The following is an 18503-nucleotide window of genomic DNA, read 5'->3' as shown; positions in this document are numbered from 1 at the left end:
TGCTGACGTTGATGACCTGACACTCTATCCCATCGTCTCTCCCGCACGTGCTTGCTCCCTCTCTCTCTCTCTCCCCCGCCCTCGCTCTCCGACTGAAGTCTTAAACACAGCTACTATGCCACAGCTAAGTGTCGAACTAACGGGGACTAGCTTCTGTCAGACACTCCTTTTCCACTCCTTCTCTCCACGGGATCATTCACAGGTCCTCTTAGCCAGCAGCCTCACTAAGGGCCTATTCAATCAAATACGGTCATGCCACTCAATTCCCCTTTTTCCTGTCATCTACACACACACTCTCTCTCGCTCTAGCCTTTTGGGGGCCTTAAGGCATTTTGTTGGATGTAGAGAAATGTCGTTTTAGAATTGCAGCAAACTTTAGACATTTGCCATGGTCGGTGAGAAGATTTTACAATTTTCTAACTCATTTCATGCAATTCTACACATTTTGCCATGGGGCGGAGAGAAGAATGTGCAGTTTTTAATATATCTGAGTGACTTAACAAAGGGGGGGCCCTCTGTAATTCGCATGATTACCTCTAGTTTAGGTAGCTGGATAGACTATATCCGGCTAGACGAATTTACCAATTGAAAAATTGTTAATTGACATGGGCTAATTCAATGACTCTCGGTGACTGTCATAACTAGAGAAAAACTGTTGAAATTGCACCTTGTGTATTCTACTATGCTAACTGTCCCTCCCAAAATCCCGTGTGTCTGTTGGATGAAGTTATGGTTTTGTTTTTTCCACAGCCAAAGCGTTGTCACTAAAACCACTGATACAGCCAGTAACTGTTTTAAACCGCTCCTAATAAAACGTTCTGGCAACGTTTCTGAGGTTGCGGTTTTCGGACCAGAACGATGCGCCTCCATTTTCACGTTCCTCATTTTCTCTCTGTCCGTATCTCTATCTTGCTACCTCTCTTAGGACTGAAGAGAGGCAGAGAAATGTCTCATCTTCCCTTTCTCAACCCATCCAATTTCTTCCATCTCTTCCTTTCTCTTTCCCCTTAGTTTCTTTCCTTTCTCCCCCTCAACCCATCCGCCCTCCCTCTTTTCCTCTCGCTTCTCCATATCTCAACCCATCCACAGTTACTATCTCAAAGGTCTCTTGTTCTTTTCACTTCTTTCCCCTCTCTTTTCCACTCCTACGCTTACATTCAACCCATCCATGTAGTAAGGTATCTCTCTTCCTCTTTTCCCTTGTCCCCCCCCCCCTGCTCATGGAGTGATTCTCTCCCCCTCATTTTTATCGGTTGGAATTTATGGACCTCTTTGGGCTTTTAATTACTCTTCTCACGGCGTGACTGGAATGTAGATCTCTCTCCCTCCCTGTATCTCTCCCTCCTTCCCTCTGTCTCATCCCCCCCCTCACTCTCTCCTTCCTCCTTCCCTCTGTTTCCATCTCTCTCTCTGCAATAAAAAAAGAAAAAGAAAATTAAAACATTGAGGGCCGCCTCAAAGGTCACAGATATCATCCCTCCTTGTTATGTCACTCTCTTCTCTCTCACCCCCTTCATGTTTACTGTGTTTTTAATCAAAACAGGAGTGAAAAACTATGCTGGACAGAAAGGAAAATAAAAAGGGAGGAGAGGAAAGGGGGATATTTAAGTGTGCATCATGTCATAGGGCCTGACGGCATTATGAAAGGTGAGGAGTTTTGTGAGCAGGGTCATTAATCCCAGTCATCCATCAAAATGTTGGAATAATGTTGGCTTGTTATTGTCGGGAGGCCTCAATAACGTTGCGTTGTGGTTTGGGAAGCATCCATCCCATTTGTCTCCGCCAAATAACGACCCGTGTGAACCTGTTTGCTGAATGGACGATCAGGTGATGGGATAAATGAGTTGGACGGAGGAATCTGTGTGCTATCAAGTTAACTCTGGAGTGGGTGGCTTTTTCATGATGTTGCCAGCAGGACCAAATTCCCTTTTGAAAGTGTTCTCTCTTCCCTACTCTCACGCACACACACAACATAGATGCACAGGTTTGTGTGTATCAAGTAATCAGTTACGACAATTGCAGTTACATGTCTTTTACTTTTACTAGTGTATGTGTGAGAGAGCAGATGCTTGGCTTGTGCTTTTTAGTTGAAAAATGCCTCTCGAAACGTTTTCAATTGAATGAAATGCTGCGCATGAGAAGTAACCGTCTCTCTGCGGTTGGTTTGATTTAAAGGGGTAATCAGAAGTGGAAACAATAACAAAGCGGCCACCCCGCCCCTGGTACGGTGAAAAGCTGAGGGACAGGGCTGGAGAAATGTAACCACTCTAAAAATTCATAGACAGATATGGATGCAAGGACTTACCATCCATGATATCAAAATTATAGTTTTAACCATGTTTTCATGTGTGGGCAGAACTAAAAAAGCGTGTGCGAGCAAGGAGGCCTACAAAGCCTGACTCAGTTACACCAGCTCTGTCAGGAGGAATGGGCCAAAATTCACCCAACTTATTGTAGGAAGCTTGTGGAAGGCTACCAGAAACGTTTGACCCAAATTAAACAATTTAAAGGCAATGCTACCAAATACTAATTGAGTAAATGTAAACTTCTGGCCCACCGGGAATGTGATAATAATCATTGAAATAATCATTCTCTCTACTATTATTCTGATATTTCACATTCTTAAAATAAAGTGGTGATCCTAACTGACCTAAGACAGGGAATTCTTACTAGGATTAAATGTCAGGAATTGTGAAAAACGGAGTTTAAATGTATTTGGCTGAGGTGTATGTAAACTTCCGACTTCAACTGTATATAGTGTTTTGTTGACGTTTTCAAACTGAGTAAAACAAGCTTGTATTTTGGTTCTCATGAAGTGCGACAGTTAAACTGAGCTCATGAGGCATTTCTAAGTTAATGGTCTTCAAGTATCACTGGATACACAGCATTCATTTAGTCCAACGATGGATGTAGCAACTGCTGATTGTCCCTTTACAGGTGTTGCAGCAGGACCAAGTTTCCTTTGAAGATGTTCTCTCTGCCCTCTTTCTACACACACACACACACACACACACACACCCCCAGCGTACATGCGCAGGGCTGTTTGTTCAGAAAGCAGAAGATGTGAATGTAATTTGTTTTGATAGGATTAGATTTCCCTCAAAGGCAGCTGCCTATCACGTAAGATGGGCATTCAGTATCTTCAATGGAACACACAGCATCGCCATCAAAAGTCAACGGGCGTGATTAGTTTCCATGACACGTACACACACACACAAACCCACTGAAGGATTTCAGTCAGGACCTCGGCTCTCCCCTGCCTTAGCCGTTGACCGAGGGGGGGGGGGAATAAGAAAGGTAGAGAGATGAGAGAACACACAGGCCTGTGGTCTGCCCGGCCATCCCTTTACCCACGCCAGAGGATTACAGTAAATAACAGCTTATCTAACCTGGCACCAGTGTAGATCTATCAGCTCTACAGCGGGACTCGGACACAGCCCTGGGGTACCCCAGAATGGATTGATTTGTACAAAAAAAAGCACATGCAGTGGGCCAAATAAATGACTACTTTTTGAAAAGATGGAATGCAATGGTAGCCTGCTCCCTGTTTGTGCTATAATGTTAACTCCTTGCCATTCCAAACATGACGTGTCTGGCATATGATGGCACAAACAGACTGGTACCCAGGCTAATGCAATGGTGCATCCAAAGCGAGTTTTGAATACTGCTGCAATAGGGATTATTGGATTGCATGCAATTACTTTTCGTCCTCGGCGATCGAGAGAAACTAGCAAGCATTATAAAACTGGAACGCAAAGCTTAGACTTTAGCTAGAGAGCAGAGATGAAAAGGTTCCTCTGTGTATTGGAGGCAGCCCTGTGGCTCTTCAGAAAGTTGGGAGATATGGTCATTATAATAATTGCACTCGTGTATAATGGAACAGGCCAGGGTATTCCACCGGCTGGACAGGTCAAATTGTCATCACAGTAAAGAGAAAGAAGAAATGTGTGTGTGCCGCCTACGGATGTGTGTGCCAAGAATTCAGTCAGGAGGGTTGCCTTTGAGACCTCTTCTAGTGTGTGTGTGTGAGACTAGATAAATGGTATGCCGGTGTAATCTTTCCCCTCCAACTTTCTACAACACTGAAACACAGTATTAGAAATAACCACCTGTCTCTCTTCCTCTCCCTCAGAGCGGATCAGGCTACGCTACGGGGAGCTGTGCGGGGAGCTGCTGTGTGTGGAGCTGGACAAAGAGCGCCAGGGCCTGGGCCTGAGCCTGGCGGGCAACCGCGACCGCTCCTGCCTCAGTATCTTCGTGGTGGGCATCAGCCCCGGGGGCCCCGCTGCCAAAAACGGAAACATCCGTGTTGGGGACGAGCTGCTGGAGGTGAAAGGGTCACACACACACCTGTGCGAACTCACACATGCATATTGTCTCACATACGTGTGCGAAAAGACAGTCATACGCACACATGAGCCAATTGCAGGGGTTGATTAGGTGGACAAGGTAGTATAAAAGAGGCCATGTTGGATAGTCTGCCCTTGTTCTTTCACCTCTCTTCATTCCCTCTTCCTTTCCTCTTTTTCTCTCTCTCTCTCTCTCCCGTCCCCTGCGCATGCATTCTTTCATTTGTGATCGTCACAGCCCTTTCTCTCTCTCGCTCCCTCCCTCCCTGTAATAGTCTTATCCTGTTAAGCCCTTGAGGGAGAAAATGAAACGGCTCCATCACTGTCACTGTTGATGCCGAGGCCAGTGCTCCTCTCAGGCCACAGAATCCATCACAACACATCACGTGTGTGCGAATAGGGGCTGTGTGTGTGTGTGTGTGTGTCTGCCTCAGAGAAACGCAAAAAAAGTGTGCCTCTATACTTACTTATACTGTATCTGTTTCTCTACTTTTTAGTTTATTTTCTCTCTCTCTTTCTGTCTTTCTGGGAAGATTGCGAAAAAGCATTTGCTCTTGCTTCCTCAACGAATGAAAATAACTTGAGTGTGGGCCTACTACTAATGAATCTAAGCGGGGATTAGTCATGCAAAATAGATGCGATTAATTCTTCTGGTTGATTTAATTCTTCTGGTTTGATTAGAGTCGTTGCTGGGATTGAGCTCTGGGACTGGCAGAGTAAGTGTCTAATGAATGCAGTGAATTATAAATGTGTCAGTCTGGGGCTGAAGTGTTCTGTCGGTTTTTCAAAACGCTCGTCTGAGATGGTCTTCCACAAACATTGACACTAACGTGGAAGAGCCTGAATTGGAACTGACGTGTTGTCAGCTGACCTTAGTCTGTTACTATGACCTCTTCATTTATTTTTCTCATTCCATCATATCACGTTCTCCTCCCTCCAGCAACCGTCTGTTTTTTTTCTCTTCTCTCCATTCCTCCCACCCTCTCTGTTGTGCTCACGCTGCTCATTACAACAATGTCACTGCCACCATGAAATGTGGACCGCCACAAGCAGCGACAGCGGAGGGAGGGAGACCCGACCCACTGCAACACACAGGCTGATGCGCGCGTGCACACACACACTGTCACAGACTGATGCACACACACATGCAGTGCCTTCGGAAAGTATTCAGACCCCTTGACTTTTTCCACATTGTTACGTTAGACTTATTCTATAATGGATTAAATAAAAACATATCGTCATCAATCTACACACAATACCCCATAATGACAGGTTTTTAGAATGTATTCAGTGTAAAAATTACAAACAGAAATACCTTATTTACATAAGTATTCAGACCCTTTCGATGAGACTCGAAATTGAACTCGGGTGCATCCTGTTTCCATTGATCATCCTTGATCATCCTCCAATTCTACTTGATTGGAGTCCACCTGTGGTAAATTCAAATGATTGAACATGCTTTGGAAAGGAACACATCTGTTTATATAAGGTCCCACAGTTGACAGTGCATGTCAGAGCAAAAGCCATGAGGTCGAAGGAATTGTCCGTAGAGCTCCGAGACAGAATTGTGTCGAGGAACAGATCTGGGGAAAGGTACAAAAAATGTTCTGCACGATTGAAGGTTTGCAAGAACACAGTGGCCTCCATCATTCTTAAATGGAAGAAGTTTGGAACCACCAAGACTCTTCCTAGAGCAGGCCAAACTGAGCAATCGGGGGAGAAGGTGCTTGGTCAGGGAGGTGACTAGGAACCTGATGGTCACTGACAGAGCTCGAGAGTTCCTCTGTGGAGATGGGAGAACATTCCAGAAGGACAACCATCTCTGCAGCACTCACCAATCAGGCCTTTATGGTTGAGTGGCCAGACGGAACCCACTCTTCAGTAAAAGGCACATGACAGCCCGCTTGGAGTTTGCCAAAAGTCACCTAAAGGACTCTGACCATGAGAAACAAGATTTTCTGATCTGATGAAACCAAGATTGAACTCTTTGGCCTGAATGCCAAGCGTCACGTCTGAAGGAAACCTGGCACCATCCCTACGGTGAAGCATGGTGGTGGCAGCATCATGGTGTGGGGATGTTTTTCAGCTGCAGGGACTGGAAGACAAGTCAGGATTGAGGGAAAGATGAACAGAGCAAAGTACAGAGAGATCCTTGATGAAAACCTGCTCCAGAGCGCTCAGGACCTCCGACTGGGGCAAAGGTTCACCTTCCAACAGGACAACGACCCTAAGCACACAGCCAAGACAACACAGGAGTGGCTTTGGGACAAGTCTCTGAATGTCCTTGAGAGGCCCAGCCAGAGCCCGGACTTGAGCCCGATCGAAAATAGCTGTGCAGTGACACTCCGCATCCAACCTGACAGAGCTTGAGAGGATCTGCAGAGAAGAGTGGGAGAAACTTCCCAAATGCATGTGTGCCAAGCTTGTAGCGTCATCAACAAAGTACTGAGTAAAGGGTCTGAATACTTATGTAAATGTGATATTTCAGTTTTTATTTGAATAAATTAGCAACAATTTATAAAAACAGTTTTTACTTTGTCATTATGGGGTATTGTGTGTCGATTGATGAAGGAAAAAAATGAGTACATTTTAGAATAAGGCTGTAACGTATCAAAGTGTGGAAAAAGTTAAGGGTTCTGAATACCTTCCGAAGGCACTGTACTGTAAACACAGAAAAACACACACTCACAGGCTGGTACACATTTTACACACACACACACACACACACACACACACACACACACACACACACACACACACACACACACACACACACACACAGTCATAAGCAGAAATGCAGACACACACACAGTCATAAGCAGAAATGCAGACACACACACAGTCATAAATACAGACACGCACGTACACTGTTAGTCACAGGCTGACCCACGTGCTCACACGCAAACACACACACTCCCTCCCTCACTGATGAACACTGTCACCCCACACTAAAACCCTCACAAACAAGGCATACGGTGTCTCTGAGCCCATCTAAGCCCCAGTCGGGATATGTGCTGTTCCACCAAAGCAAGGTGTTGGGGCTGTGTGCTGGCCATTCGTATCTGCAGAGTGCTGAATTGCCTATTGATTTAACATTTGGAAGTAGCGGATACGACTGAATGTGCTCATTTGAGTAGCAGGCAGGTGTGGATTGTAGGGGGCTAGCAGGCGAGCTCAATGACCTTTCAGTAAAATCTGTCTCAGTTAGGGGGGGGGTAAGTGAATGTGAGTGTGGGTGTGTGCCCACATCAGTAATCATGTGCTAACGGCTGCTGCCACTAAACACTGTTGTCACACTTGGGCGGAAGCATCATGCTCATTGTTGCCATCTAGAAGGTTACTGTGTGTTCTGCTGCACACGTGTGTATTTGCTTACGCCTGTATGTGTTTATGCATGTTTGAGTCTTTTATGTTGCTATGTGTTTGTCAGAGAGAGAAATACATTAAATCCATCCCTTCTTCCTGTTTATGATAAATACCTGGGTTGTGTTCATTATGCATCAAGGTAAGAAAACGGACTGAAACAGTGAGGGGCAAACCTGAACTTATCCAATAAGAAATCTTCGTTTTTTTTCCTCTGTTGAAAACGTTTTGTTCCGTTGTGCCATAATGAATATGACACGGATTGTAGTTCAACTCTCTCCTTCCCTCCTCCCCATCAGATCAACAACCAGGTCCTGTATGGCCGCAGCCACCTGAACGCCTCCGCTATCATTAAGAGCTCCTCGTCCAAGGTCAAGATTATCCTCATCAGGTAAGCTAGTCAGCCGACCCTGGGGCCAAGGGCGTCAACGCCTATTCAAAAGGAGGGGACACCTAAAACCGGTAGTTATTTTGTTCATTAAATCAGACAAGACGCACTTAGGCTACCATGAGCACAGTCAACACAAATATATTTTATAGTAGGCTAAGAATATAATGAAATATAACCGACTGAAATGGAATCGCTGTCATATAAAAAAATAAAAAAAGGTTCCATTTTGAAACAGCCCAAGGCAAGCCCTTGCTTTTTAAATCTGCGTTTCATCTCTTTCCCACCCTCACTCCACGTTTGTTAGGGAGCAGGCGTTGAGGTCATACATTGAGAGTATCTTCATCATGATACCCATACAAAATAATAGCAATCCTGTTTTATAAAATCATGCGAGTCTCTTGTTCATATTTCACGACCTCCGATGGGCTTTCCGCGATCGAGCAAAAACAATGGCCAACACTTGATCTAAGGCTACATTAACCTATTGCACGCTAAATGTTTCTGATCAGTGATAGATTGGCAAATAAATTGATGCCCTATACCACTTCCTCTTATTTGCCCAGCCAGAGAATTAACCAAATATACAGAGGGAGATTCAGTGAAACAACATCACGTTGATTGATTAAGACAAGTCGCAGGCATTTGGTCGGGAGTAGACCTAGGCTAATAAGTGACTGCGAGTCAAGAGGAAAATAATTCACTTGGTAAGCTACATAACATGCTGAAAAACATTTTTGCCACTATACAGTCTCCATATACAGGGCCTTCGGGGAAAGTATTCAGACCCCTTGACTTTTCCCACATTTTTTGTTACGTTACAGCCTTATTCTAAAATGGATTCGATACAAATTTTCCCTCAGCAATCTACACACAATACCCCATAATGACAAAGGGAAAAACAGGTGTATTGAAAGTTAAAAAAACAGAAATACCTTATTTACGTAAGTATTCAGACCCTTTGCTAGGAGAATCGAAATTGAGCTCAGGGGCATCCTGTTTCCATTGATCATCCTTGAGATGTTTCTACAACTTGATTGGAGTCCACCTGTGGTAAATTCAATTGATTGGACATGATTTGGAAAGGAACACACCTGTCTATAAGGTCCAACAGTTGACAGTGCATGTCAGAGCAGAAACCAAGCCATGAGGTCGAAGGAATTGTCTGTAGAGTTCCAAGGCAAGATTGTGTCGAGGCACAGATCTGGGGAAGGGTACCAAAACATTTCTGCAGCGTTGAAGGTCCCCAAGAACACAGTGGCCTCCATCCTTAAATGAAAGAAGTTTGGAACAACCAAGAGCTGGCCACCCGGCCAAACTGAGCAATCGGGGGAGAAGGGCCTTCGTCAGGGAGGTGACCAAGAACCCGATGGTCACTCTGACAGGCTTCGGGACAAGTCACAATGTCCTTGAGTGGACCGGACTTGAACCCCGATCGAACATCTCTGAATGTTCGACCTGAAAATAGCTGTGTTTTATTTTTAATACATTTGCAAAAATGTCAGTTTTTGCTTTGTCATTCTGGGGTATTGTGTGTAGATTGATGAGAAGAAACCCCGATTTAATCCATTTTAGAATAAGGCTGTAACGTACCCAAATGTGGAAAAAGTCAAGGCGCCTGAATACTGTTCAAATGCACTGTAGTTATCGTACTACATTGTCCATGTACTTTTTGGCTTGCCATAACAGGTTAAGCCTCGCCACTCCATTCAACAAAAGCAGCCATAGTTCAGCATTTCTTCAGTTTTTTTTACCCGTTTAACTCCCACAAGCATTCCAGCACAGGCTTCTTCTTGAGACAGGGATGAAGGAGTTCATTTTGTGCTTGACCACCTTAACGAGACGCCTTGTGACGCAGCTGGAGGACATTTGGAAGTCACTCCGACGTACCGTTCTACAACACAAAAGTACTGAACCACGTGATGTTTTATATGGACATTGCTCTCTAAATGGAGGCATGGCTCAATGGACCAAAAAAATCTAAGATAAATTGCTTTCTCTTGAAATAAATGTGTAATTCTATTGACGATAACGTTTACTACAGCGGCAAGGGTTACAAGGGGGAATCGAAATGCGATCGTTTTGTGAGGCAGTTAGCTGAGGTAAAAAAATTGCACACCAATTGTTTCTGCTTACAAATCTGAGGTACCTGTATGTTGAGTTATCATTTTAATTAACTGAAGGAGGGAGGGAGACAGAGCCTACATTTTACTCCACAACTGCTGTTTATGCTCCCTTTGAGTGAGCGAGCAAAGTGATGCTATTTTGGTACCATCCTTTCTCAGTGTACAAGCTGTCGATTACGGGGGCGAACAGTATTGTAAGTCGCTCTGGATAAGAGCGTCTGCTAAATGACTTAAATGTAAATGTAAATGTACTAGAGGACAGTTGTACCTCCTTTCTTTATTTCCTCCTCCACAGTCGTGCCAAATAACCCTCCGCTCTATAGAAATAAGATATTCTACCCTTCAGGGGGACGTTCTTAGAACCATTTTAACATTTGAAGGCTATTTTCTCCCTCAGCCAACGTTGACAGAATGCATATGTTACGCTCTGACAAGACCATTAGGCTGGTGGCACCATCGCTCCCCGTCATCTATGGCCACTATTACCCAAGGAAGGCAAATAAACCCCACGCACGACGACAACCTCTGTGTAATTTTGGGGATTTGTCTTATCGGCTCATGTGGAAGGGAGAGGATGAGGGAGGCAGAGAGAATGAGGAAAGGAGAGAGGGAGAAGTGGAGTCTCATTAACTGGGCTTCAATATCCGTCCACTCAAACACCAGCTATGAAGCCAGCCACTGACCTTCTACATCCTAAATCGCACCCTATTTTCTATATAGTGCACTACTTTTGACCAGGGTCCACAGGGCTCTATATAGGGAATAGGGTGCCATTTGAGACGCAGAACTGACTGCACTCGCTCGGTTCCGTCTTATTACTCATTATTTCTTGCTCTACCGCTCCCTCTCTCCTTCTCTCCCACTCTACTGCTCCCTCTCTCCTTCTCTCCCGCTCTACCTCTCCCGCTCTACCTCCCCATGTACCTCACACTCTACCGCTCCCTCTATCCCTCTGTATCTCACTCTACCTCACACTCTACCGCTCTACCTCACACTCTACTGCTCCCTCTCTCCTTCTCTCCCGCTCTACCGCTCCTTCTCTCCCGCTCTACCTCCCCATGTACCTCACACTCTACCGCTCCCTCTATCCCTCTGTATCTCACTCTACCTCACACTCTACCGCTCTACCTCACACTGCTGCTCCCCTCTCCCGCTCTACCTCACACTCTGCCTCTCCCGCTCTACCTCACACTCTGCCTCTCCCGCTCTACCTCACACTCTCCCGCTCTACCTCACACTCTGCCTCTCCCGCTCTACCTCACACTTTACCTCTCCCGCTCTACCTCACACTCTACCTCCCGCTATTTATTTTTGCTCTCTCACGTACCTCTGTCATTCTTCCTCCCTCTCACCATAGCCGTCCCCCGCTCTCAAACCTTCTGTTTCTTGTCTTAATCGCTCTTGCAAACTCTCTCTCCATCCCTCTCTTTACCTCTTCCATATCCCCCCACCCCCTCTCACTGCTGCCTCTAGTGCCTAATCATCTCTCTGGGGAGCGAGGAGCACACAGAGCACGACGGCGACGCATCACCTAATTTCCTCCCCATGCCATGCGCCGCTTCTTGCCATCCTTAAGTCCCTGTAATTGAACACAGTGGGCCGGAGCCCAATCACCTGTGTTTTCCACACATATTAAAACATACTGAAGGGAGAGAGAGAGGCCTAGGATGGTGTCTAGGGCCCATATCCATAAAGCATCAGAGTAGGAGTGCTGGTCCCCCCTGTCTGTCATTTTATTCAATATGCTTTAAAAGGCAAAAGTGATCCACACTCTGCGACGCGTTGTGAATACTGGCCAAGGGAAGTGCATAAGCAGGCTGTTATGACGGCTGTCAAAATGTGAACGACAGACATGGCATCAGTGAGCAGCACATCCATTATTCCTGAGCTGCTGACGGGAAAAAGGCTGCGGAAAATATAACAACATGCTGATTTATGCATCGCCGACGTGAGGTTCTCTGTTGAAGTGTCTGGCCGCTAGGCAGCCTCTTTGGCTGACAACTAAAACGTCATGTATAGCAAGCACGGAATCAGTGTTTAAGGTGTCCTTTTGGTATTCCACGGAATTGACACGTCCATGGTGACACTTCATGGAACACGGCAGTGCTGTCATTCTGAGCTTGTGGTTATCGGCGCAGCTTTCAACCGCGTCTGTTAAGTTATGCGTCTCTCGTGCCAATGGCAGAGTCAAATAATGGGTTTTACTCTAAGATAAGTCCGTGTCTCAAATTACACCCTATTCCATATGTGTTGACACTCCGAAGTTCCAATGCGGCGATTGTTTGCTAGCGGAGGACTATTTGTGTAACCTTTATTTAACCTTTATTTAACCTTTTATTTAACCTTTATTTAACCTTTATTTAACCAGGCAAGTCAGTTAAGAACAAATTCTTATTTACAATGACGGCCAAACCCGGACGACGCTGGGCCAATTGTGCACCACCCTATGGGACTCCCAATCACAGCCGGCTGTGGTACAGCCTGGAATCGAACCAGGGTCTGTAATGACACCACTAGCACTGAGATGCGCAGCGGTCTAAGGCACTGCCACTCGGGAGCCACACTCAGTTATGTAGCAAACAAATCTCAATTATGCGCAAACTTATGGTGAAAAAGCGAATGGGAATTTTCTCATTCTCCACTCCTATGGTAGGACTCTGCTCGGGGCTAATGGATGTGTCCCTGCCTTGTCATCTGTCCCTATACGAATGGCCCGTGCTACCTGGAACTTGCCTGCCAAGGAAGTCCCGTGTGGCTCAGTTGGTAGAGCATGGCGCTTGCAACGCCAGGGTTGTGGGTTCATTCCCCACGGATGAATATGTATGAACTTTCCAATTTGTAAGTCGCTCTGGATAAGAGCGTCTGCTAAATGACTTAAATGTAAATGTAAATGTAAGTCGTTTCCATCTACTTCTCCTCCTCCATCCTGTCGTGGAGTAGACAGAGAACAGCAATAAGAGTGTTTCGATCAGTGCTGGTCCCATGTCACTATTCGTGGAACCCGAAGGCAGCGGCATGCTGCTAAGCAGACGGGAGTGATCTGCGAGAGGTTTGGACCAGATTGACATACAGTGCCTACGGAAAGTATTCAGACCCCTTGACTTTTTCAACATTTTGTTACGTTACAGCCTTATTCTAAAACTGATTACAGAAAACATTTCCTCAATCTACGCACAATACAGCATAATGACGAAACGAAAACAGGTTTTTAGAAATGTTTGCAAATATATTAAAAAATAAAAACAGAATGACCTAATTTACATAAGTATTCAGACCCTTTTCTATGCGACTCGGAATTGAAATTGAGCTCATGTGCATCATGTTTCCATTGATCATTTTTGAGATGTTTCTACAGCTTGATTGGAGTCCACCTGTGGTAAATTCAATTGATTGGACAGGATTGTGTCGAGGCACAGATCTGGGGAAGGGTACCAAAGATTCTGCTGCATTGAAGGTCCCCAAGAACACAGTGGCCTCCATCATTCATAAACGGAAGAAGTTTGGAACCCCCAAGACTCTTCCTAGAGCTTGCCACACAGCCAAACTGAGCAATTGGGGGTGAAGAGCCTTGGTCAGGGAGTTGACCAAGAGCCCGATGAATAATAAATACCAATACAAATGTAGTGCACTACTTTTCATCAGAACCCTATGTGCCCTGGTCAAAAGTAGGGCACTATATAGGGAATAGGGTGCCATTTGGGATGCAGACATATTGTCGCTGTCCGACCCACCCAGGTCTCAAGTGCAAGAGCGCAAGTTACCGAGGTAGAGCGAACAGGAAGAAATCGCTTGGTCATACTGTTGACATTTGGAGGACTTTGTCCTTCAGTGTCCCTGAATACTGTTGATTTGTCATAAACATGAGGAGAGCGGACACATCTCAATCACACGCATGCATGCGCACACACACACACACAAAATTAGGTTGATAGGGATTTTCCATCCTCATCAGATGTTGGTTTTCAGATTTATTGAAATTCACTTTTTTCTATCCCACTGGTCGTGTGCACTCTGCTGTCCAGTATTCAGCGTTTTGTTTTCCTCCGTTTGTCTGGGGGAAAATCCAGGTTTCACAGTAGCTGTGATTAGATTGCAGCCAATTCACAGTAGGAGCAGAATAGGTCAGTACGTGCTCAGGGGTTTGGTGACAAACTCCTTTAAAAAGGTTGGTGGGAGGGGTGGCTCGAAAAATGCTATATTGAGTCAAAGTTCGTTTGGCAATGAGCGGTGGGACGTCGAAAGGATAGGGCGCCTCGTAGCCATATCGCCATGGAAACATCAGCTGGCGCCGGCCAGGCTGCAGACAGGAAGAAAAAGGTCCGACTAGGAATGCAAATGGTAAAGTGTCAGCCCACCCAGCGCCCGTTCGCTCATCCAGCCTCGCATTGGAGTGAGTTAGTGCTGTGACGCCAGTGAGCGTGTTCGTTTACGCACACACACACACACACGCAAACAACACGTTCTACGACTTTGTCAGCTTACCATGGATTGGCCACATTTTCTTATTTTAGTTGTGGGAGAACGGGGATGTGTGGGGATAAGGCAACACAAGAAACTGATTGATTGATTGATACATTTCCACTGTCCCTACCATCCCCTTGGTGGAAGAGGGAACAAAAGCATTAACTGTAATTGGAAAAGGGTCACTTACTGGGCGTAGAGAATAACAGTGGAGAGAGGGAGGAAGAGAGTGGGGGAGAGGGAGGTAGATAAATGGCGTGAGAGAGGCGGAGAAAAAACTGGAGTATCGCGAGAGAGCGGGATAGAGAGAGGCGAAGATGGGGGTGGGAAGAGGGAGAGAGGAGGGTACCTGCACACATGAAGTGGGGGAACCACCACACAACCACTTGAGGGTTGAGCTGGAAGGATAGCTGGATATCATCACTGACTGCTGGTCTGGGCTAGCTGAGGACCCTCCTTGTGGATTGGAGAAGCCAGAAGCTCCTGCTTTTCTTGGCTGTGTCTGACCGTCTGTCTAAGAGAGGAGAGGACAAAGTGAAGAGAAACCACGGGACAGATTTATGAGCGCACCCCCACCGGTTTTGACTGAAACCAGATAGAAGGGGGAGATTACAAGAGAGGAGATGAGAGGACAAGGGACGGCAGAGCGGTCAAGACACGGTCCAAAGACAAGTATCCTCATCTTCTTCCTCTTCTTTATCTCTGTGGGTCTCTAACCTACGCATACTGAACCACCCATTAGACTGACAGTTGATGACCTCTTTGACGCTGCCTCCAGTGACATAATGTATCACACGGCAAAGAAGGAACTATCCTATAGGACGACCCCGGAAGAAATGCATGCACTCACTCTCTTCTGCTGCACATGGTGAACCACTTTTACCTCTCAACAGTCCATAGCACCTGCCGGCCCTATTTCGCTCCCTTCCCGTTGGCCCTAATCCTTCAATTTGTGCAGATCTTAATGCTCTGCGTGGGTATAAGCAGTGTAGTGGTTGATCGTCCACCACATTGCTTCCACCTTACAGACATAGGGCCATGGTGAAGGGGTACGGAGCAAATTGGAACTGTCTCTCTCTTTACTTGACCCCGTTCATGTGTATTTCTGGTAATAGAAACTAAGACACAGATGGTTAGACTACGTAGAAAAGTTCATAAATCAAGCAACTCCTGTCAATTACCCCATGGGCTTTTTGCGCATGCCTCGCAAATCCATGAAGGTGTCTCCTCTGCCATCTGCAGACCATTAGTAACCCGAAAGCTTATTGTCGAATCCACTCGGAGCCGTTTGCATACAATAGGGAGTGATTGTTGACTCGTCTTCTCCTCCCTCATCCCGTGTCTCTCCGGCACTCACCTGGGGTGCTCTGTCATATCTGTCGGCTTTGACATTTTTCGTGTCCTTGTCTCGCAGTAGTCCCCTGAGGTGGCGTGAACAAACGCGTCGCCAAACTGTTTTGTTTTCCCCTTGTTTGCTGTTCCAAGTGTACACACAATTTCAACAGCTGTCTTTGAAGAGTGCGCGGACTGGTGACAGCAGTGGGATTCACGCGCACTGGCGGCAGCGGTGGAGCAGATTTCTTCTTCTCCGAGAGCACATGAATGACTGGCTTCGTCAGTTGCCGCCGGGAGATTCCGTTACCGCACAAACGGAGAGGGAATGAAAGAGGTTTGAACAAAAGGAAAGACAAAAGATATGCAAAATAGGTCCCATGTAGGCGGTGAGGAAAGGAAGACGTAAAAGAACTGGAGAACGCTGGCCTGTGGAGGGATACATATTTGTGTTGCCGATTCCTTAAAAAAAATATTTTAAAAAGTACTTTTTTTTATTTTCCCCCCTGAAGTGACTGACTTGAATTTCATAGCACATTGACCGTAATTATATAACTTCCTCAACTAATTATCTTTGCTATTGGTAACCGATACAGGGTAATTGTTATCAATATAGCTATAATCGTTATCAATATAACTGATTATTATACCAATTTGTGTCAAGCCATTGTTTTCAATGGAGACCATTCTCTTCAGAGAAAGAGTGAGCATAAAGTCTACTCTGACCATGCAATGTTGAGCACGCGTGTTGTACGGGGGTTGTGTTGGGCTCAGGTGGTGCTATCGCAGCCGTCGAGTCCAAATCGCCTGATGTGAGAGATGATGAATGTCTAGCCTGGTTGGCCCTCTCAATCCCAAACCGAGCATTACTCTGGCTTTCTCCATCCTAGCTTCCATTTGTCCCCTGCAGATGTTACCAGAATCACAAGCCTCAACCCCCAGAATCACACCCTCAGCCCCCCGAGGCACTCCTGTAAATCTGAAAGGATTGGATATGTATAAGCATATAGTCAGACATGTCTAAATGCTAATTCGGTGTCCACAGTTGCAAAGGCGGCGGCCCATTGTGACATACTGTATCTACGCGGCTCTGAGACCACCGTCCGTGGGGGGACCCACTGCCCCAACCGTGCACCTCCCCAAACTTCCTAACCAATGCGGCTCCGCTTAAGCGGCTTCTATTCATTTGAATTGCTTGAGCCACGCTGAGATTCTGAGAAAGTATAAAAGGCAACAGTCCCAAAATTCTAGAACACGGCTGTGCGGATGCGTACACATTTTGAACTCCTCTGATTAGCACTTTAGTCATCATTCCACAAGTGCAATGGTGCAAGTTGTCCATTTTGAACTGGGCCTGTGGCCGGCTGTGTGTACCTGAGTCGTATTCACTAGGCACAAAATGGAAGAAAAACTGACACAGGGAAGAGCTAACCAAACGTCCAATAAGAAACTCCCGTTTTTTGTTTGTTGCTACAGTATGAATAATGAATAGGACCCTAGCTTCCTTTCCCATTGAGCTTCCTTCATATGTTTCCCTAAGGTCAGGGGGATATTGATCTAGATGAATGGAAATGATGTCCTTGATCAGCTTTATACCTGATGTCTCTCTCTGCTGTCCTGACCAAGCACCACACACACACACACACACACACACACACACACACACACACACACACACACACACACACACACACACACACACACAGTCCGTGTTAATACCACACTCTGGTACACAGGAGGAGATGCTCCCATTAACCTTGGCATCCCTTCCAATGCAGCGGTCTTCACCTCACACTCTCCACACCATTGATTACTGCTAATACAATTCTATTGAATAGCACCTTCTCTATCTCTCTCCCCTCTCTCTCTCCATCTCTCTCTCTCTCCCGCCCTATAGGAATGAAGATGCTATCAACCAGATGGCCGTTCCCCCCTTCCCAACTCCACCTTCTGTCCTCTCCTCCACTGAGGTGAGTCTTATTCACACACACACACACACACACACACACTCTTATGGCCGTGTGGTCATCCAAAAGCTGAGAGAGCGTGGCACTAGCCATGACGTTATGCGATAGCATCTGCTTGGGGCTAAACACACACGCACTTCCAAAAGCAAACAGAACAACAACTGACATCGAGCTGAAATCGTAGGCCCTTGGTCCAAAACGGAGCCTTATCCAAAACATGCACGTTTTGATTTGTGCATGTCCGATCAGTGCACTTACCTGAAGATATGGACTGTTATTCAATTGAAGGAAATGACAGTGCTGTTGACAACGTTCTACTTTTGAATGTGTTTTTCCCCCCATGTATCACCACCATAATCATCATTATGATTATCATTGTCCCAGGCTCATCCCCCCACACCACCAGCAGCAGCAGCGGTATCAGCCTTGGCCCCCACAGAGAAGCCCCAACCTCCAGAGAGCCTGGTCCTCAGCAGGGGCCCCCTGGAGTCCTCCATCTCCATCAGCAAGGTAAGAG

General features: G+C 46.1%; 1 protein-coding gene across 7 annotated transcripts in view; it reads left to right on the top strand.

Annotated features, from left to right (window-relative positions):
* Window positions 1-18503, top strand: part of LOC139540762 (inaD-like protein) — a 176411-nt gene that overhangs the window by 139386 nt on the left and 18522 nt on the right. For all 7 annotated transcript variants that reach the window (XM_071344704.1, XM_071344701.1, XM_071344702.1 and 4 more), the window contains 4 exons: window positions 4133-4329; window positions 8012-8103; window positions 17917-17989; window positions 18371-18496. In XM_071344704.1, coding sequence (XP_071200805.1) covers window positions 4133-4329; window positions 8012-8103; window positions 17917-17989; window positions 18371-18496 — 488 coding nt within the window. The remainder of the gene's footprint in view (window positions 1-4132; window positions 4330-8011; window positions 8104-17916; window positions 17990-18370; window positions 18497-18503) is intronic.

The sequence above is a fragment of the Salvelinus alpinus genome, chromosome 16 (assembly GCF_045679555.1).
Source record: "Salvelinus alpinus chromosome 16, SLU_Salpinus.1, whole genome shotgun sequence".
In the NCBI taxonomy this organism is placed as follows: Eukaryota; Metazoa; Chordata; class Actinopteri; order Salmoniformes; family Salmonidae; genus Salvelinus; species Salvelinus alpinus.
The sequence above is the reverse complement of the archived record's forward strand: the minus strand, read 5'-3'. Positions and strand labels throughout refer to the sequence as shown.